At 66.0% G+C, this 18,032-nt stretch overlaps 3 protein-coding genes across 3 annotated transcripts in view; 2 read left to right on the forward strand and 1 right to left on the reverse strand.

Annotated features, from left to right (window-relative positions):
* SPATC1 (spermatogenesis and centriole associated 1) overlaps positions 1–2,843 on the forward strand; it is a 7,274-nt gene extending 4,431 nt beyond the window's left edge. The window contains exon 4 of the mRNA XM_032255923.1: positions 2,451–2,843. Coding sequence (XP_032111814.1) covers positions 2,451–2,780 — 330 coding nt within the window. The 3' untranslated portion in view covers positions 2,781–2,843. The remainder of the gene's footprint in view (positions 1–2,450) is intronic.
* A 1,263-nt stretch (positions 2,844–4,106) lies between these two features.
* Positions 4,107–6,998, forward strand: LOC116535896 (sphingomyelin phosphodiesterase 5-like). The gene is made up of 11 exons (XM_032257374.1): positions 4,107–4,175; positions 4,331–4,550; positions 4,633–4,651; positions 4,729–4,766; positions 4,862–5,670; positions 5,759–5,831; positions 6,064–6,204; positions 6,324–6,413; positions 6,512–6,575; positions 6,658–6,793; positions 6,864–6,998. The coding sequence occupies exons 1-11, from the start codon at positions 4,107–4,109 to the stop codon at positions 6,954–6,956; spliced, it is 1,752 nt and encodes a 583-aa protein (XP_032113265.1). The 3' UTR covers positions 6,957–6,998.
* Positions 6,999–7,043: 45 nt separating this feature from the next.
* On the reverse strand, positions 7,044–16,499 carry OPLAH (5-oxoprolinase, ATP-hydrolysing). Its single transcript, XM_032255910.1, has 27 exons — positions 16,349–16,499; positions 15,616–15,839; positions 15,353–15,544; positions 14,752–14,851; positions 14,547–14,670; positions 14,270–14,465; positions 14,008–14,173; positions 13,780–13,918; positions 13,631–13,698; positions 13,232–13,497; positions 12,973–13,085; positions 12,703–12,873; positions 12,336–12,473; positions 12,103–12,241; positions 11,873–11,985; positions 11,532–11,683; positions 10,768–10,928; positions 10,570–10,671; positions 10,320–10,494; positions 8,966–9,150; positions 8,740–8,886; positions 8,526–8,660; positions 8,199–8,348; positions 7,947–8,104; positions 7,709–7,869; positions 7,482–7,579; positions 7,044–7,248 (listed from the first exon to the last, which is right to left on the reverse strand). The coding sequence occupies exons 2-27, from the start codon at positions 15,784–15,786 to the stop codon at positions 7,102–7,104; spliced, it is 3,867 nt and encodes a 1,288-aa protein (XP_032111801.1). The 5' UTR covers positions 15,787–15,839; positions 16,349–16,499; the 3' UTR covers positions 7,044–7,101.
* Positions 16,500–18,032: the final 1,533 nt, after the last annotated feature.

The following is an 18,032-nucleotide window of genomic DNA, read 5'->3' on the forward strand; positions in this document are numbered from 1 at the left end:
CACCTGGCTAATTTTTTTTTTTTTTTTTTTGAGACAGAGTCTTGCTCTGTCACCCAGGCTGGAATGCAGTGGTGCAATCTCAGCTCACTGCAGCCTCTGCTTCCCGGGTTCAAGCAATTCTCCTGCCTCAGCCTCCCAACTACCTGGGATTACAGGCATTTGCCACCCTGCCCAGCTACTTTTGTGTTTTGTGGGGTTCCTCCATGTTGGTCAGGCTGGTCTTGAACTCCCAACCTCAGGTGATCTGCCTGCCTGGGCTTCCCAAAGTGCTGGGATTACAAGTGTGAGCCACTGCGCTGGCCTACCGACTACATTTTTTTTTTTTTTTTATGTAAGTGACTCTATTCTGATACCAGCAACTTTCACAGGTGTTTTTGGCTGTCTTTGAATTGATTTGTAATGTACCTGCCCTGGGCTCAGACAGTGACTATGACACCTGCTGCCACATTCTTGCCATGGAGCACGTGGCAGTGTCCCAGGAGCTGCGCATAAGAAAGGCCTGGGTGCTGAGCACAGGCCTGCACCTCTGAGGACAGTGTGGACGTGGTCACAGGTGCCCTTCTCCACATCCCACCGACACTGGGTCCTACAGACTCTTCCACGACTCACTCCCACTGGCCCGCAGCCGCCTCCTCCCTGCACCCACCTACTCCTGACTAGTATCAAGCCAGGTGCACACCAGGCAGTCCTGAACCAACACGCTCCCCTGGGAAGGCATTTAGTAAATACGTAAAGCAATAAACAGAAGACAGAGGCGGCGCATGCTCTGGGAGCAGGGGAGTGGAGAGACGGTGGCACCGCCTTGCAGTCTCCCCACCCAGATCTTGGCCTCATACTTCATCTTGGGTGCTCTGCCTTCTCTATTCCTTGAGGGAATATCTATAAGACAGAGTGGCCCGGTGCTCAGTGATCACTGGGGCCATTGCCTGTAACTCTCAGCACACTCCTGCAGGTGGCACTGTGATCTCCTCCACATCCCAGCAGGGAAACTGAGGCTCAGGCAGAAGTGGCGCAGAAGCAGCCATTGAGCATGGCTGTCCACAGGCCCTTACTCCTGCGCTGAACCTCAATGGTGTCTTCCTGCCCCCACAACTGTGCATACTGTTCACCTGCCTAGAAGACTCAGGCCAAGAACCTACAACTAGGGAGACGTGTCCATCCCAGGCGCATCCGGGCAACAGCGGCACTGAGCACATGCTCTGGGAGCACCTGGCAGAGGTTGGGGTCACATCAGCTGGGCCGGGTCCTGAGTCCAGCCCCGTGTCTGGTGTCCTGCACATACGACCGGCCTGGGAGCCTTCCCCGAATAGGTTGTCTGGGCAAGGAGTGGGGAAGAGTACTCCCAGCAGGTTGGGGACCAGCGCGGCAGGCATCTGGGACACAGTGGGACATAGCTGGAAGTTCAGGGACAGATGGAGGTCCCTGGAGGGTGGCCCTGCCCCAAGTGTCGCAGCAGTGGAAATGGCAGGAGGAGCTTGGGTAGGGATAACCCATCCAACTTCCACTTCAGACCCGTGGCTCTGTGGGCCTGTGCAGGCAGCAGGCAGGCCTAGGCCTGGAGGCGGGGACAGCTGCACCTGAGACAGACAAGCTGCAAAGTTTGCAGGGCCGAGAGCAAAATGAAAATAATTCCAAACTTAGAAATTTAGGATGGTGCCAGAGAGCACTGAGCTGGGCACTGGGCTTTCCACAACCACCCAGGTCACACACCCAGGGGCAGTGGCAGGCAGGGTGGGAGGAGGGGCTGCCTTCATGATTACATGCCTTAGGGCAGGACCCAGTCGCTGCCTGGCTGTTGGGAGGACACAGGCCACGAGGAAGTGAGTTGAAACTGACCCAAATGTGCTGGTTCCCAGGCCCTGGCCCCGGGCACCGAAGGAGACAGGAAGCAGCCAGGCCCCTCGGCGCTGACGGCAGCACTTGGCTGGGGTTGTCAGTTCAGTGTTGGGGGAGTGCCGGGAGTCTCCTGGGGACTAGAGGGTTCTGAGGATGGAGGCCAGGGTAAGGAAGGCGGGGCCTTCAGAGGCTGAAAGGGAGCAGATCAGGGAGCCAGGAGGAGGCCTGGAAAAGACCACAGATCCCTGGGTCAGCGGACCCTGTGTGCCTCAAGATGCCCAGCCACGACCCCTGTCCTCAGTCCCTGGAGACTTCAGCCCAGCTGCAATCCCTGGTGGTGGATTGGGGCACCCTCTTCTATCCTGTGGCTGAGGCTCCCTGAGGAGCTTTGGGAGCCACTGCCCTGCCCAGCTTGGGCCTTGAAGACCTCTCTGTCAGGCTCTGCCCACTGGGCTCCTGTCCTACATCCTTGAAGCCTCTTCCAGAACCTCCCCACCTCACACCCCTCGGATCCTGGCCGTTTGCAGCCTCACGTGCCCCTCCGTCTTCCCTTTGCCTGCCTGTGTATGAAGGTGTGGCAAGGGAGGGTCCCTGAAGGCTGCTCTCCCCAACAGGCCTCCCTGAACCCCAGTGACCACAAGCTGGACGAGGAGCTGTGCCAGATGCTCACACAGCGCTATGTGAGCATCATGAACAGGCTACAGAGTCTGGGTTACAACGGGCGGGTGCACCCTGCGCTGACCGAGCAGCTGGTGAATGCCTATGGCATCCTGCGAGAGCGCCCGGAGCTGGCGGCGTCTGAGGGCGGCTCCTACACCGTGGACTTCCTGCAGCGCGTACTCGTGGAGACCGTGCACCCCAGCATGCTCACCGACGCGTTGCTGCTGCTCTCCTGCCTCAACCAGCTGGCTCATGACGACGGCAAGCCCATGTTCATCTGGTGACGCTGGAGCTGGGCCGTCCAGGCTCGCTCGGCCCACACCCCCGTGCACGGCCATTAAAGCTTCTACCAACGCTTTAATGGGCCCATGCCAGCACTCCGGGTGGTGCTGCCTCCTCTCGGGTGGCCCACCAGGCCCCTGCACTGCGCCCCTTCAGTCCTGCCTGCCCTGGAGGTCCATGCCCATCCCGGGCCCTCTGCAAGGGCCCCAAGAAGCCAAGGCTCAGCAGTGGTCTGTGGGGTTGGTCTGAAGGCCCCCAGGCTCCCCTTCCATGGCACTGAAAGAAGTCGGAGCTCCTGGGACTGGGATGGGGAAGGGCAGGAACCGGGAAGGAGCAGCAAGAGAAGGGCCATGCCTCTGCACCTGCCGAAGCCATGAGGGGCGCACTCAGTGCAGAGCAGAAGGCAGAGGTGGGAGGAGACCAGGATGTGGGTGGGGGGTCCCTGCCCCCATACTAGGCCAGGGCTGGGGGAGGGGTCTTCCACACCTTGAGGACAAGAGGACATTTGAGGAAGAAGAGCCAGGAGAAAGCAGCCTCACCCCAACCTGGGCATGGAGCAGCCCAGCGAAGTGGCAGCCCCTTCCCAAGACATACAAGGCCATTCCACAGGCCCCAGAGACTTTGAGAGGGATTCAGAGCTGACAAGGGCAGACCCCACCTGCTGCAGGAGCTGAGGAGCACCAGCAGGATGCGGAGGCAGCCCAGGGGCCACCCACAGTGCACTGAGGGCAGATGGGGTGCTGGGAAGGACTTGTGGGAAGTGCAGGAAGCTGAGGGGGCTGGCCAGGATGGGAAGTCCCCAGGGAGGAAGACACGTGCAGTGTGGGAAATCCTAGAGAGGCCTCAGCCACTGGGTAAGACAGGAGCAAGCCCACATGCAGGAAGGCGAGGAGGCCAGCTGCGATGGGAAGCAGGGGTGAAAACTCCAACTGAGGAAGGTCCTGGAACACCAGTGCTTGCCAGTCAGGGGGGATGACAGGAGGCAGCAATGGACCCATGGGGTCTGGGTTCCAATGGGAATCTTTCAGCAACCAGCAAGGAGTCCCAGAACCAAGAGGGTATGCAGGGTGTGCCCGCCCTGCCGGGATGCCCGGGCAGCTGAGCCTGCTGCCTCTGCCCTCCCAGCGCCCAGGCCTCCTGAGACTTCAGGGGATCCTGCCAGACACCTAACCTCTTCGCAGGGAAGGGCAGCCCTGACCCAAACTCCCAGGGCTATTTAACACATTTGCAGCAGCTGACCGCGCATCCAATCAGACGTCCAATTAGACAGGTGAGAGGCGAGCAGAGCCTGGGGCTCCTGGCCGGCCAGTGTTGGGAACAGACTAGGGATGCCCGAGGGCTGGGCGACTGGGGAAACCTTCAGTCAGGCTCGCGTGCCCCGGTGGAGCGCGCAGCGCGTGCGGGACAAAACCAACGGTCCCTCCCTCTAGATTGGAAGCTCCATGGGGTAGGGACACAGGGCCGTCACCACTGCGGGCTGGCCTTCTGGTGGGCTGTGCGGGGCGCTGGGCAGGGGTCCATCCCTCCTAGGGTGTCAGGTCTTTGAACTCAGGCGCCCCGACACCGCGGGGCTGCAGAGAGACGCGTAGTGGGTGGGGTGGATTCTGCCTTGGGGGAGCTGGAGTGCGCAGCCTATTCCGTGTTGACCTGCGTGGGGGCGAGTACTGGCGAGGAGCGCACACTGCTCCTCACCTGCGCGGCGCCGCCCGCACTCAAGAACGGTCGCGGTCCAGGTGGCGCTGGCTGCAGCCGATCCCCGTGCGCCTTCGCAGGTGGATGGCGCGGGGCAAGGAGGATACAGGGTGGGGATTGGAGATTAGGTCCCTTTTGGATTTTCACTTGTTCTCCCAACAGCCGCCGAAGTTCCTCGAGGGTGAGGAGTGGGCGGCTTCGCTAAGCGAAAGCGCCGGGCTACCCAAGCCCGAGCCTCCCCGCGGGCTCTGTGCACAGGCTGCGCCACGTGGCCTTCACCCCTCGACTCCTCCGCAGTTTGCGTGGACGCACAGACGAGCCAGCCTGTACTCTGGAAGCCAATGAGCCTCCCCCGCGCCCCGCGGCCGCACCATGCCATCCCCGCCCGACTGGCCCCCGGCCCCCGGCGCCCTGCGGCCCTCGCCCTTCCCGCATCCGGCGCTGCACGGCCTCCACCGCCTGGCGCGCGCGCTGCTCTTCCCGGCCTACTGGACCCTGGATCAGCTGCTGGGCTGCTGTGCACCAACGGCGCGCCCGATGAGCCTGGGGCGGCTGAGACTGGCGGCGCGCGGCGGCGCGGCGCTGCTGCTGCTGCTGCTGGTCGGCCTGCCCCTGGCGCTGCCCGGCCTGCTGCTCTGGCTGTGGCTGCAGGTTTGGCGCCGCCCCTTCTGCTACCGCCCCCCTCCGCTGTGCTGGGCGCCGCCCGCACCCTGGCGCCCGCCGGCTGAACCCGGGCGCTGCTTTGCCTTCCTCACAGCCGATCTGTGCCTGCTCCCCCACGGGCTGGCGCGCTTCAACAACCTGCCGCACAGCCAGCGACGGGCCGAGGCCATCGGCGCCGCGCTGCTGGCCGGTCTGCGGCCTGCGCTCTACAGGGCGGCGGACTGCACCCAGCCCTGGCCCAGGGCGCCGCGCGGGGCACTGGTGGCCTCGCTGCCCGTGGGTCTGGACTTTGTGTGCCTGCAGGAAGTATTCGATCTGCGAGCAGCGCGTCGCCTGGTGAACCGCCTGGCGCCCAACCTGGGTCCCGTGCTGTACGACGTGGGTACCTTCGGCCTACAGCCGGGGCCGCACCTGAAGCTACTGGGCAGCGGGCTGCTGCTGGCCTCGCGCTACCCGCTGCTGCGCGCCGCCTTCCGTTGCTTCCCCCATGCGCGTGGCGAGGACGCGCTGGCTTCCAAGGGACTACTGTCCGCACAGGTACTGGCGTAACCTGCGCGGCTCGCGGACCGGGCGGGGGATTCGGCTGGGATGGCGAGAGAAGCTGGGGCCGTCTGTGTCGCTGCAGGCGCAGCTGGGCTGCCTGGACGGGCGCCGCATCGTGGGATTCCTGCACTGCACGCACTTGCAAGCACCGGCTGGTGAGCCCTGTGGGTGGGGTCCTTGGAACAGGTCCCGCCTCTCGGTGGCGGCAGCCGATCCCTACCTTCGCCTGCACCACGCCCCCCACTTCGCAGCCTTTGTACACTGCCCCAGGCAAGGGAATTCCTGAGACGTGCCGGTCGGGGCTCACACACCAAGAACTGGGGAGGCGGGGGCTAGTTGCGGGTTCGAATCGGAGCCAAGCGCACCCCACCCCCCTCCCCGCCGCAGAGGACGGGCCCTTGCGCAGCAAACAGCTGACGCTGCTGCTGGACTGGGCCGAGCAGTTTGAGGCACAGAGCGACCAGAGTGGAGAGGTCGTGGCTTTCAGCGTGCTCCTGGGCAACCTAAACTTCGACAACTGCTCAAAAGGTCGAGCAAGAAGGAAGGGAGGGGGAGGATGGGGGAGGGGGGGAGGGCGGAGCAGGAGGGAGGGCGGAGCCAGGAGGCCCACCCTCCTCCCCCCACCGCGAGCCGGTCTGTCTCTGCAGACCACGCGCTGGAGCAGGAGCACGAGCTCTTCAACCGCTTCCAGGACCCCTGCCGACTGGGCACGCGCCAGGAGCAGCCCTGGGCCCTGGGTATCACGCTTATGGGGAGGGCTCCGGAGCGGGAAGTGGGCCTGAGGAGCGCTGTCGGCCGAGGCTCCGGCTGATACCGCCCTCCCCCGGGCCCCCAGGGACCGTACTGAGCACCTCCGTGCTCCACCACTCCGTGGCCTGCTCCCCCGAGATGCTGCGGCGGTGAGTGACTGGGAGGCAGGCACTGCCCACCCCGAGCCCGTAGTGGGGCCCTGGCCTTGGCGACACCGCCCCTCCCTACCAGGGCCCTGGAGCAGGAGAAAGGGCGCCACCTCTACCTGGCCGGCCATCCCTGCAGAAGCCGCCGGGCTAAGCCCTGGAGAGGTCGGCGCCTGGACTACATCACCTACCGCGGAGTTCCCGGGGGCCTGCTGCGCCCAGTGAGTGCCGGGGCCCAGGGTGGCTGGGCCTGCAGCGCTGGGACGACCCTCAACCTGACCCCGCCCCCAGGAGGTGGAGCAGGTGACGTTCAGCACCGCCCTGGCAGGGCTCACGGACCACCTGGTGGTGGGCCTGCAGCTACGAGTCTCCGCGTCGTCCTAAGGCGCAGGTGGAAGGCGCGTAGCCGGCACACACAGACACGGCTTGGAGCACGAAGTAGACGCAGTGGCCTCGCCCCGAGAACCGGACGACTTAAGGGATCTTTATTGCCGACGCTGCTGCTGGACTGGGCCGAGCAGTCTGACCCTCACACGGCCTCCTGGGCCCGGCGGTACTCGAAGACGCTACCGTGCTCCGGGAAGGCCAGCGCTAGCGGGGGGGACCCCGGCGGTGGGGCGGGGTCCTCCGGGTCCCCGTAGCCCCCGCCGCCGGGCGTGTGGAGACAGAACACGTCCTGTGGAGGGGGGCGGGCTCAGCGCAGGCACAGCCCCTCCCCGTCACCTGCGCAGCCCCCTCCCCCGCGGGACAGCGTCCATCACCCGCCCCGTGGACTGCAGAGGCCCAGCACGCACCCCCTTTCCTCCCGGGGCCAAATTAAACTCTGGCGTGTGGTCATGTTTGCAACTGTTCACCGTCCGTGGGATGGGGGCCGGTGGGGAGGGGACCAGGACAGGCCGCAGCCCTTACCCCGGGGTACACGGTCACCGACGTCTTGCCGCCCAGATTCACCGTCCGGCCGTTTCTGCGGATCAGCAGGTTTAGGCCGCGGGCTCCAGGCTCGCCCCCTGCGGAGGGAGGCGAGGAGTCCAGAGAGGCGGGGGGGGAGGCGGGGGGGGGGCGGGGGGGGGGCGGGGGGGGGGGGGGGGGGGGGGGGGGGGGGCGGGGCCGGCCGCGGGGACTGGGGGGCTGCGCACCGTGGAGCCCGTAGGGCCGGAAGGCGCGGCGCTCGGTCAGCACCGACAGCAGCGCCTCCTCGCGAAAGAGCAGCTCGCGGACGACACCGTCGCCGCCGCGGAAGCGGCCTCGGCCCCCAGAGCCCCGCCGCAGCTCGAAGCGGCGCAGGACGACCGGGTACCTGCGGGGGCGAGGGCAGAGGCTCAGCGCGGCCCTCGGCCCGGTCCCCCCACCCCGGCCGCCGCGCGCGCCGCTCACCGGCTCTCCAGGATCTCGGGGTCGGTGATGCGCGTGTTAGTCATGTGGCTGTGCACGCCGCTGCGCCCATGCCAGCCGGGGCCCGCGCCCGCGCCGCCCGCCACCGTCTCGTAGTAGCCCATGTGCGCGTTGCCCAGGGTCACGTTGTTCATGCAGCCCTGGCGAGGGCATGCGGTCTCTGCGCTGCGCTGGGGCGGGGCGTCCCTACCTCGCCGCCCGCCCCCACCCAGCCCGCCCCACCCCGCCCCGCACCTGGGAGGCGGCGCAGGCCCCAAAGGCCCCCAGGATGACATCCACCACGCGCTGCGACGTGAGCACGTTGCCTCCCACCACGGCCGCCTCTGGCGACGGGTCCAGGATTGAGCCTCGGGGAATCACCACGCGCACTGGCGCCAGGCAGCCCTGTGTGGGGCGGGCGGCTTTCAGGGGCTCGTAGGGTGGGTGGAACCCACTCTGGGGCTCCAGGAGAAACAGCACCCCCCTCAGCACCCTTGGGGGTCAGTCCATGGCTGGGCCCAGGAGGCGCACTCACGGTGACCTCGGGCTGAGGCCCCTCCTCTCACACACGCCCCTGCGAACCTGGTTGAGCGGGATGTCGCGGCCCACCAGACAGCGCAGGCAGTAGATGAGGGCGGACAGGGTTATAGCCCGCGGGGCGTTGAGATTGCCAAACACCTCCGGCCCGGTGCCGCTGAAGTCAAACACAGCGCTGCCCTGCGCCCCAGGGAAGCAAGAGGGCGTCAGCCTCGGGTCTATGACCCTGCCGCCCAGAGGCCCTCTCCCTGCAGCCCACCTGTCTCAGGTCGATCTGCACGCGGAGGCAGATGGGGGAACCGTCATCCATGTGGTCTTCCGAGGACACCTCCAGGGGCAGGCCCTGGGCCTGCCGGGAGGTTCCAAAGGCACGCAGCATGTCACGCACGGCCAGCTCCGCGTTCACCTGGCAGGAAGTAGAGTCAGTGGCAGCCTGGCCACCTGCAGGGTGGCCCTGCTGCCCACACTCCTGTGCCCAGGCCCACCTGAATATGGCCCATGTAGGCCTGCACCACGTCCAGGCCGTACTGCCCAATGAGCTCCCCCACCAGCTGGATGCCCTTCTGGTTGGCTGCCACCTGGGCACGGAGGTCTGACAGGTTGTCATGCAGGTTTCTGGTTCCACTACAGTTGGGGACCTTGCCTGGCGCCCTCAGGGCCTCAGTCACCGCTGGATGAACAGTGTTATCACTGAGCCCCTGGCCAAGCCTGTCTGCCCCCCCAAACCCAGGTTTCCCGGATCCTGACAAGGTCTCCTGCCCCTAGAGAACAGTGATGTCTGGCCGGGGACTGCTCCCCACCTCAGGAAAGGCCCTCTCCTTGAACCTGGGTCAGGGTCCTCTCTGAGGCACCCTGGCCACAGGGCCCTCTGCAATACACCTGTGTGTGGCCCTCTGTGGTCCACACCCCCTGCCCCAGCTCATACTGAACAAAAGAGCAGCCAGGAATGGGCCACCCCATTTGTGTTGACACCCAGAACAGCCTGTGGTTCCATGACACCCACCCACCCCCCACCCCCACCCTCCACCCTGGCCACGCCACTTCCCGAGCTCCCAGATCTGCAGCCTCAGACCAGGGCTGCTTTCTCCTGTCTGCCCTACCTGCACCCGCACCGCAGGCACCCCTGCAGTCTCCATCCCACCCTCCCTGCAGCTGCTCAGTGCCAGGGCCTCCACCTCCAGCTGCCCAAACTTGACCCTGGTCCTGTCTCCCAAATCCCTCCAAATACCCACCTCCACCTCCAAAAGAGCCCCCCACCCCCTGCCCCCACCCTCCACTGAGCCCGGCTCAGCATCATCCAAGGCAACTGCAGCTGCACCCCCTCTTGCCCCCCAGCCTCTGGGCCACTCTCAGACCCCGCATCCGCTCTACACGTGGGCACAGCAGGACACCAGTGCACACCCAGCTGAAGGCCCTTCACGGCCACTCACCTCCCAGTGACTAGGACCCAGGCCCAGAAAACTCTCCAGGGGCCTTTGGGCCCTGCCCCTGCCCTGCTGTTTCTCTGCGGCCCCCACCCAGTGTGACTGCACACACCACAAGCAGCCGCCCACCCTGAAAACAGGCTCCTCTGCCTCCAGCACCCTGACCCTGCGCATCTTGGCTAACTCTCCACCCGCAAAACCACCCCCCAGAGGCCTTCCTTGGCGGAGGCTGAATTCATCTCAGCTCCTGAGATCTGACCTGCAGCTGCCCCCTGGGGTCACCACCTATCTCCTCCCAGCCTCAAGGCAGGCCTGGGCCTGTGGACTGCATCCCATGCCCCAGCCAAGCCTGCTTGCCAGCCGTAGCTCTGTGTCCCAGCCTGCAGCAGGCCCGCCCCACCCCGCTCCCACTCACCCTCCTCCTGGAAGACGCCCCCCTGGACGAGTTTGAAGGACAGAAAGACGGCGCCCTCTTGTTGCAGCGTGGTGGAGTGGGGGGGCATGGAGCCCGGTGTGATGCCCCCGATGTCTGCATGGTGCCCTCGGCTGGCCACATAGAACACAGGCCGCGTCTGACCCGGCCAAAACACCTAGCGGGTGGAAAGCCACGGTCAGCTGCATCGGCCACCCTGCCCCAGCAGAGGCAGGTGGGTGGCACCCCTCACCGGTGTGATAACAGTTAGGTCTGGCAGGTGGCTGCCCCCGGCACTGGGATGGTTGCTCAGTAGCACATCGCCAGGGTGGAGGTTGGCACCCAGGTGCTGGATCTGAAACAGGAGACAGGGGCAGAGTGGGCACAGGGGAGCAGGGGGCAGAGCGGGATGGGGGGTGAGGGAGGGTGGGCGAGGGAGGGGCCCCCACACCTGGAACTGCACAGTCTCCTGCATGGCGCCCAGGTGCACAGGGATGTGGGGGGCATTGGACACAAGCCCCCCATCGGGCCCAAAGAGGGCACAGGAGAAGTCGAGGCGCTCCTTGATGTTGGTGGAGATGGCCGTGCGCTGCAGGATGCGGCCCATCTGCTCTGGGGACACAAAGTGACCAGGCACCCGCTGGTCCCACCCACCCACAGCATGGCCCAGGAAAGGGAGGAACAGGACCCACCAGGGCTCAAACCCAGGACCCAGCAGCTTTTACCTGGGGAAGACCAAAGTGGCGGCATGCCCACTTGGCCACATGTCTTCGTCTGTGTAAAGGACACCACCTTCCTCCCCAGCCCCTCCTGGAGCTCCCAGCAAGAACCTGGTGCCAGCCCTCAGCCCTCCCACCCTGCCTGGCACAGCAAGAACGTGCTTCCTAGGCTCTTGACCCCTCTCACCAAGCCACTGGCCTGACCCTGCACAGATGGGTTCCCTGTGGTGTCCTCAAGAACCCTCCTTAGCCAGGTAGGCAATCCCCAGATAACACGGCTATGGGTGAGAGGGGAAGGTGTCCTCCCTGCCCAAGGCCTGTTCTCATGGCCAACTGCACCATGCCAGTGCTGCGGCCACACTGCCCGCCCGGTCGCCAGGGGGTCCTATTTTTGCCCTTCCCTTTGGGCACAGCCCTGCCAGCCACCCCATGACACAGATGGCACCTTATCCCACAGGGAGCCAGGGCAGCAGGGAACCTGGCAGCGGCCACTCACCAGCAATGCTCATGAAGCGGTGTGAGAAGATGGACAGCTGGATAGGGTCCAGCTGGGTGCCCACCGTACCGGGGGCTTCAGCCCCCACAGAGATGCGGATGTCCCCTGTCTCAGTCACCTCTGCCTGGCAACCTGGCTCCACCAGGATGGTGCTAAGGAGCAGAGGGCACAGAGAGGCTGCATGGGGCCAGAGACACCACAGTCCCAGGCCAGGGGACACCCCAACGATGGTGGAATACAGAGTCCTGCAGGCCCCTGCAACATTGGGCCAGAGAACCTCACACCAGAGGCCCCACAGTTGACCCCTCCACACCCTCCACCCTGGCTGGACCTCAGCCCACCTGTTACTGTCGATGATGAGGCAGGGCCCCTGGAGCTTGTGCCCATAGCCCAGCTCTCCCAGCAGGTACACAGGGGTCTCCTGGTAGCCCCCCTCAAAGTAACACTGGGTCATCTGCAGAGAGTGTGGGTGAGTGCAGCCCAGCCCCCGCCCCAACGCCTCTCGAAGGACTTGGTCCCCATCCCCATGCCCCATGGCTGCTGTCAGGCTGGCGCAGGCAGGACCACGGACCTTGTCCACACGGGGAGGCCCAGTCTGGGCTTTGGGGGCATCCTCAAGGTGAAGACCACTGCGGCCAGTGCCCCTCACTCGCACGTCGTCCACGACCACCGGCCGCTCAGGGATGACAAAGCCAAACTCCCTCATGTACCTGCACTCCCCACACAGACCCAAGGAGCACTCAGGGCGAGGCGGCCAGATAGGCAGCCCCTCACCAGGGATCCAGAATCAGGAAGCTCACATACCGCTCCACGAAGGCTGCCCCGAAGTCCCCCGCACGGGGCGAGTGGGCTGTGGCTGGGTGCTGGTGGGCAGACACCATCAGGGCACAGTCCGTGCCTTGGTAGCGCAGGTGCAGGAAGCTCTCAGTGCTGATCTGGGACCTGCAGCAGGTGGTTGGGGGCACTCACAGCAAGCCCTCTGCCCTGCCCCCCACCACAAACCACCCAGCACCCGGCAAGGACGCCTGTTCTGTTTCTTGCCCAGGCTCTGGGCACAGACACCCTGCATATCCACAGGTGGGCCTGTGTGTGGGTGCATGGGGGTGCATGTGATCTGCGCTGGGGGAGCCGGATCGTTAAGTCCTCTGCCCAGGGCACCCTGGGAGCCCACCTGGGGAAGCCCTGGGCCTGCAGGGCATCCACACACTGCTCCTCCAGGCGGCTCAGCCTCTGGTCCAGCTGTACGAAGGTCTCCGGCATGTACAGCAGGGAGCAGGGCTCCTGTGCCTCGTGCACCACGTCAGCCAGGGCCAGCCCCAGTGCCGACAGCAGCCCACTGTGCCTGCAGGGTTGGGCAGCATGGCAATGGAGGGATCACTCTCAAGCCTGGCTCCCCCAGCACAGATCACATACACCCCCATGCACGCACACGGAGGCCCACCTGTGGATATGCACAGTGTCCATGCCCAGGGCCCGGGCGATGGCACATGCATGCTGCCCACCAGCTCCCCCAAAGCAGGCCAGCACATGGGCTGAGGGGTCATGGCCTCTTGCCTAGGGAGACAGAAGAGATCAGTGGGCTCTCTACCCTACTCCATCCGGCCCCCGGCCTCTCAGCCCTATGGGCTGACTGAGTGGGAGACATGGGGCAGGAAGCAGGGCCGGGCGCAGGACAGGCGGGAGAGCAGAGGCGGGCGTACCTGCGTGAGTGCACGGATGGGTCGGCACATGGCCTCATTGGCCACACGCACGAACCCCATAGCCACCTCCTCCAGGCTCAGCGGGGAGGCCGGGCAGGTCCCGTTAGTCAGGAAGCTGTTGACTTCAGCGGCCACAGCCTCCAGGGCCTTGCGGGAGGCCTCGGGAGAAAGTGGTTGGTCCTCTCCCGGCCCAAAAATGCAGGGGAAGGAGGCAGGCAGTAGGCGACCCAGGACCAGATTGGCGTCCGTCACTGTCACAGGGCCCCCTGGAAGGTGGACAGGGTGTGGGGCTTGGGGGCTGGAGGCAGGAGTAGGTAGCAGGAATGGGGCTAATGGGAGGGGCTGGGCCTGGGGCGGCAGGCAGAGGGCAAGGCCAGGCAGGCAGACCCTGACTTTTACCTTTGCGGTAGCAGGCGGGTCCTGGGTGGGCTCCTGCTGACTCGGGCCCAACCACAAAGAGGCCAGACCTAGGGGAAGGAAGGGCTGGGGTTGGAGATGAGGAGGGAGACAAGGCTGGGAGTCCCAGCCTGGGAAGCAGGGGAGCTGACCTGAAGAAGAGGCGGGAACCCCCACCCGCTGCCACCGTATTGATGTCCAGCTGCGGGGCCTGGAGGGTGACGCCAGCCGTGCTGGCCTCAAAGATGTGCTCGAATTCCCCAGCGTAGCGGCTCACATCCGTGGACGTGCCTGGCAGGAGTGCGGTGCTGGTGGGTCGCTTGAAGACCCAGGGCGCAGCAGCTGGGCCTCCCCCAGACCCCAGCCCTCGGCCCTCATACCTCCCATGTCAAAGCCGATGACAGGCTGGCCACCCTCCTGATGGTAGGTGGTGGCTGAGTAGCCGACCACGCCGCCAGCAGGGCCCGAGAGCACAGCACGGGAGCCGCTGAAGGCGTCCATGGGCGCCAGGCCGCCGTCGGAGCGCATGAACAACACCTGGACGTCCTGTGAGTGGGCAGCAGGTGGGCCATGAGGCGCTAGGCAGGCCCAGGCCCAGGCCCGGGCCCAGGAGTGGGTGGTGGAGGGGCCCCACAGCCTCACCTTGAGCTGGCCCTGGAAGCCACGGCGGAAGCCCTGCACGTAGCGTTGGATGGCGGGCGTGAGATAGGCGTCGGCGCAGGCCGTGTGCCCCCGAGGGACGATACGCACCATGGGCATGGCCTCCGAGGACAGTGACACGTGCGTGAAGCCCAGCTCCCGGGCCAGCACACCCACCTGCTGCTCGTGCTGGGCCCACCTACGACAAACGCCCAGTGGCACCTCGTCCCCCGGCAGACCCGGCACCTGCTCCCGCCGCCCACAGCCCCACCTCACTCACGTGTAGGAGTGCATGAGCACCACGGCCAGGCTGCGGATGCCTCGCGACAGCAGCCCCTCCAGCTTCCCACGCAGGGCCCCCAGGTCCACAGGCTGCTGCACTTCCAGCAGGTCCCCCGTGCGGCCTGCCGGAAAGCCCAGGAGGCCCCGTCAAAGGCCAGCAGGACCCTCCACCCCGGATCCCACACTGGCAGCGGTGCACACACCTTTGGCAGGCGTCCCGGTGCCCGCCTCCCCACGGTGCAGCACCACGCGTTCGTCCACTTCCAGCACCTCTTCATACAGCACCTCGGGCATGGGCACGGCCTGGGGGCGGGCAGAGGCTCAGAAGAGGCCCAGGCCCGAGGGTTGATGCTGGGGTCCTGTGTGGGTGGCTGGTACAGGTGAGGGGCTCTGTCCCAACAGGCCGGTTGGCAGGCCCAGGAGAATCATACCTGGCAGCCCCAGCAAGGTTCGCCCAGGGGGGCAGCTCTCCGCCCCCACAGGCAGCTGAGTGGAAGCAGCTTCTTCCAGAAACGCAGCCGTAGGGGAGGGCTTCTACCCCTCCCTTACCTGCACAAGGCTGCTTGGGTGGTCCCACCAGCATCCAGGATGGGCATGGCAGCAGGAAGGAACAGGGCACCCTGTACCCACTCTGAGGGCTAGAGGAACTTGGGGCCCCACTGGGAATTCCGGGAGCTTCCTCTCTTTGTTGCCTGGTGCCCGTGGGCCATTACTAATCCAGCCGCTGCTCTCCCCACACACAGGGTCAAGGCATCCCTGAAGGGTGTGTGCCACACAACCCGGGGCCCAGCCACACGGACTGACCAGGTCAAAGAGGTCCCTGCGGGCTTGGTTGCCGATGTGCAGCAGGTCTCGGAAGCCACGAGTCACCAGCAGCGCCACCCGCTCCCCCTTCCGCTCCAGCAGCGCGTTGGTGGCCACCGTGGTGCCCATGCGGATGCTGGCGATGTGACTGGAGTCCAGCGGCCGGTCCCGGGGCAGGAGCACGCCAGCCTCCTGAGGACCACATGGTCAACCTGGGGCTTCTGGCTGTGGGGTCCCTGTCCCCCCGTTCTGCCCTGGCCCACCTGCTCTAGGATACGGCGGATGCCTTCAGTGGGCGCGTCTGCATAGTTGGCAGGGTCCTCTGAGAGCAGTTTTAAGACCCGAACGTGCCCTCCTGGGCACTGGGCAAAGACGTCTGTGAAGGTACCCCCACGGTCGATGGCGAAGTGGAAGCGGCGCTCGGGGCTGCCCATGGCGGCGGGTCTGGGGTCCCACAGGAGCTCTTCAGCAGGTAGCCCTGGGAGAACTGGACAGAGGCGGGGTCAGGCCCGGGCTCACCTGCGGTGCTGAGCTCTGACTAGGGGTGCCCCAGCCCTGCGCATGTGGGGGTTCCGGAGGGAGAGACCAGAGCTGCAGACCCTGCTCCGAGGGCAGCCTGGGCCCGGGCGAGAGCCTGGCCGAAGGGTAGCGGCCTGATGCCCCCGCGACCGCATCAGCTTCTCCAAGCCCTGGACTGAGCGCAAACCCAGGCAGTGGGGCAGGCTCGGGAGGCGGAGGCGCCGCTGGACCCTGGGGCCCCCGGGCCGGGTCGTTCAGCACGAAGGGGCGCGGGAGTGCGGGGAGGGGGTCTGGGGCGAGCTGGCCGGGGGACCCCACTTCCCGCTTTGCTCGACCTTTGGCCCAAGCCTGGCGGCCCCGGGTCAGGACCGAACCTGGGCACCCACGGGGCGGCCCGAGGCGGGGGCGCGTGAGGAGCGGCCCGAGAGGGCGGCGGGGAAGGGGCCGCGGAGGGGAGGCCGCCCGGGCAGGGCCCACCTGGCCGCTGGGCTCGGCCGGCTCGGTCGCTCGCGGTCTCCGGCAGCGCTCCGGGCGGCTCTGCGCGCACCAGGCGGGCCTGGGGAGGAGCCTGCGGGGCCGCCCCCCGCGCCACTGGCCCGGCGCTCGCGGTGCGTCAGGCCCGGCCCGCCCACGGCGCCTCCTCCCTGGCCCGGCGCCTCCCCAGGCCCCGCCGGCTCAAGGGCACCTTGGCTCCAGCGCGGGACCTGGGATCCCACCCCCAGGTGTCCCGGGCAAGGGGAGCTGGCAGCCCAGGCCGCAGCAGGGCTCCCCGCTGGGGACGTCCTTCCGCGTGGGAGGCGGCGCCGAGGGGCGGGGAGGAGCGGGAAGCAGGTCCCGCGGCCTCTGCCAGCCCCAGCGCCCGGCCCGGCCTCTCCTGCGCGGCGTCTCCGGCCCTCCCTCCCGTCCGGCCCTCCTCCCTCCCCTCCGGCCCTCCCTCCCCTCCGGCCCTCCCTGTGTCGGACGCGGGTGAACCTGAGCAACTCCGTCTTGAGGAGACGCTGGGTGAAACGAGGCCGAAACCTACCGGGCTGCATTCCCAGACGATAAGGCATTCTAAGCCACAGGATGAGACCGGAGGTCCGCACAGGACACAGGCCGTAAAGACCTGAACCTGATAAAACAGGTTGCAGCAAAGAAGCTGGCCAAACCCACCAAAACCATCGCCGTCCACTGCCCCCAGCGCCAGGACCGCAAGGTCAGGAAGTTACCCTATATGGTCCAGAAAGGGAGGCATGAATAATCCACCCCGCGTTTAGCATATCATCAAGAAATGACCATACAAATGGACAACTGGCAGCTCTCAGGGCTGCTCTGCAGCCATTCTTTTATTCCTCTGCTTTCACGCTAGGCACTCACCCTGAATTCTTTGTTTCAAGAGATCCAAGAACCCTCTCCTGGATTCTGGATTGGGACCCTCTCCTGTAACACACACACCAAGGGCGGTGGACTCCAGCTCCCCAGAGACAGGGATGGGGCCCGGGACTCAGGACCCCCTTCCCGTGGATGGGCTGCTGCCCATGCCAGGTGCCCACTGTGATGCCGCCACAGGTCCCACGCCCACGTGCAGCAGCCCCACCTCCTAGTGCCTTCCCCATCCCGAGGCCCAGCTGAGGCCCCAACGGTCACACCACACCCACATGCAGGAGCCCCACCCACCTGCCTGCTCTGCACAGTCCGTGCGAAGCACCTCTGCTCAGCAACCCCACTTTAGCCCAGGACCCTCCTGCCAGGCCGCATGGTCTCACCATGGCCAGCCCACACCCCTGCGGGACTGTCCTGCCTTCTGGTTGCTACCCGTCCCCAGCGCAGCCTCTTGGTCCTGGCTCTCAGCCCAGGATCTACCAGGAGAGATTCCCATACACCCCCACCCACAGCCCCACTGTCTGCTGCCCTGCACACAAGCAGGCTGCCCGCCAGGCCTGCGCTACAGACCCCAAACTCACTGCCCATCACCGTCCCTGGTCACCCCTCACCCCTCTGTTTACCCCAGAGGCTCGTGCTACCCACTCACAGATGCACCTCTAAGGGCCTGCCCCAGGCTCCCCAGCGGCACCCCACTGCTGTGCACCTCTGGGTGTCCACCTCCCACCTCCGCCTGCCTCTGGGGCTCTCCTGACCCCACTCCACTGCACATGCTCTGGGGCAGACCAACGAGGGCTAA

Source organism: Sapajus apella, unplaced genomic scaffold, assembly GCF_009761245.1.
Source record: "Sapajus apella isolate SASKATOON/1434 unplaced genomic scaffold, GSC_monkey_1.0 scaffold3, whole genome shotgun sequence".
NCBI classification, from domain to species: Eukaryota; Metazoa; Chordata; class Mammalia; order Primates; family Cebidae; genus Sapajus; species Sapajus apella.

Excerpts from the sequence above, each read along its gene's own strand:
- LOC116535896 (XM_032257374.1), top strand. The coding sequence starts at position 4,107 with ATGCCCGAGGGCTGGGCGACTGGGGAAACCTTCAGTCAGGCTCGCGTG. Across the intron at positions 5,671-5,758 it reads AGGGACTACTGTCCGCACAG|GCGCAGCTGGGCTGCCTGGA; the intron begins GTACTGGCGTAA and ends GTGTCGCTGCAG. Across the intron at positions 6,794-6,863 it reads CCGGGGGCCTGCTGCGCCCA|GAGGTGGAGCAGGTGACGTT; the intron begins GTGAGTGCCGGG and ends CCCCGCCCCCAG.
- OPLAH (XM_032255910.1), bottom strand. The coding sequence starts at position 15,786 with ATGGGCAGCCCCGAGCGCCGCTTCCACTTCGCCATCGACCGTGGGGGT. Across the intron at positions 14,852-15,352 it reads GCAGGGACCTCTTTGACCTG|GCCGTGCCCATGCCCGAGGT; the intron begins GTCAGTCCGTGT and ends GCCCGCCCCCAG. Across the intron at positions 8,887-8,965 it reads CCTACATGGGCCATATTCAG|GTGAACGCGGAGCTGGCCGT; the intron begins GTGGGCCTGGGC and ends ACTTCCTGCCAG.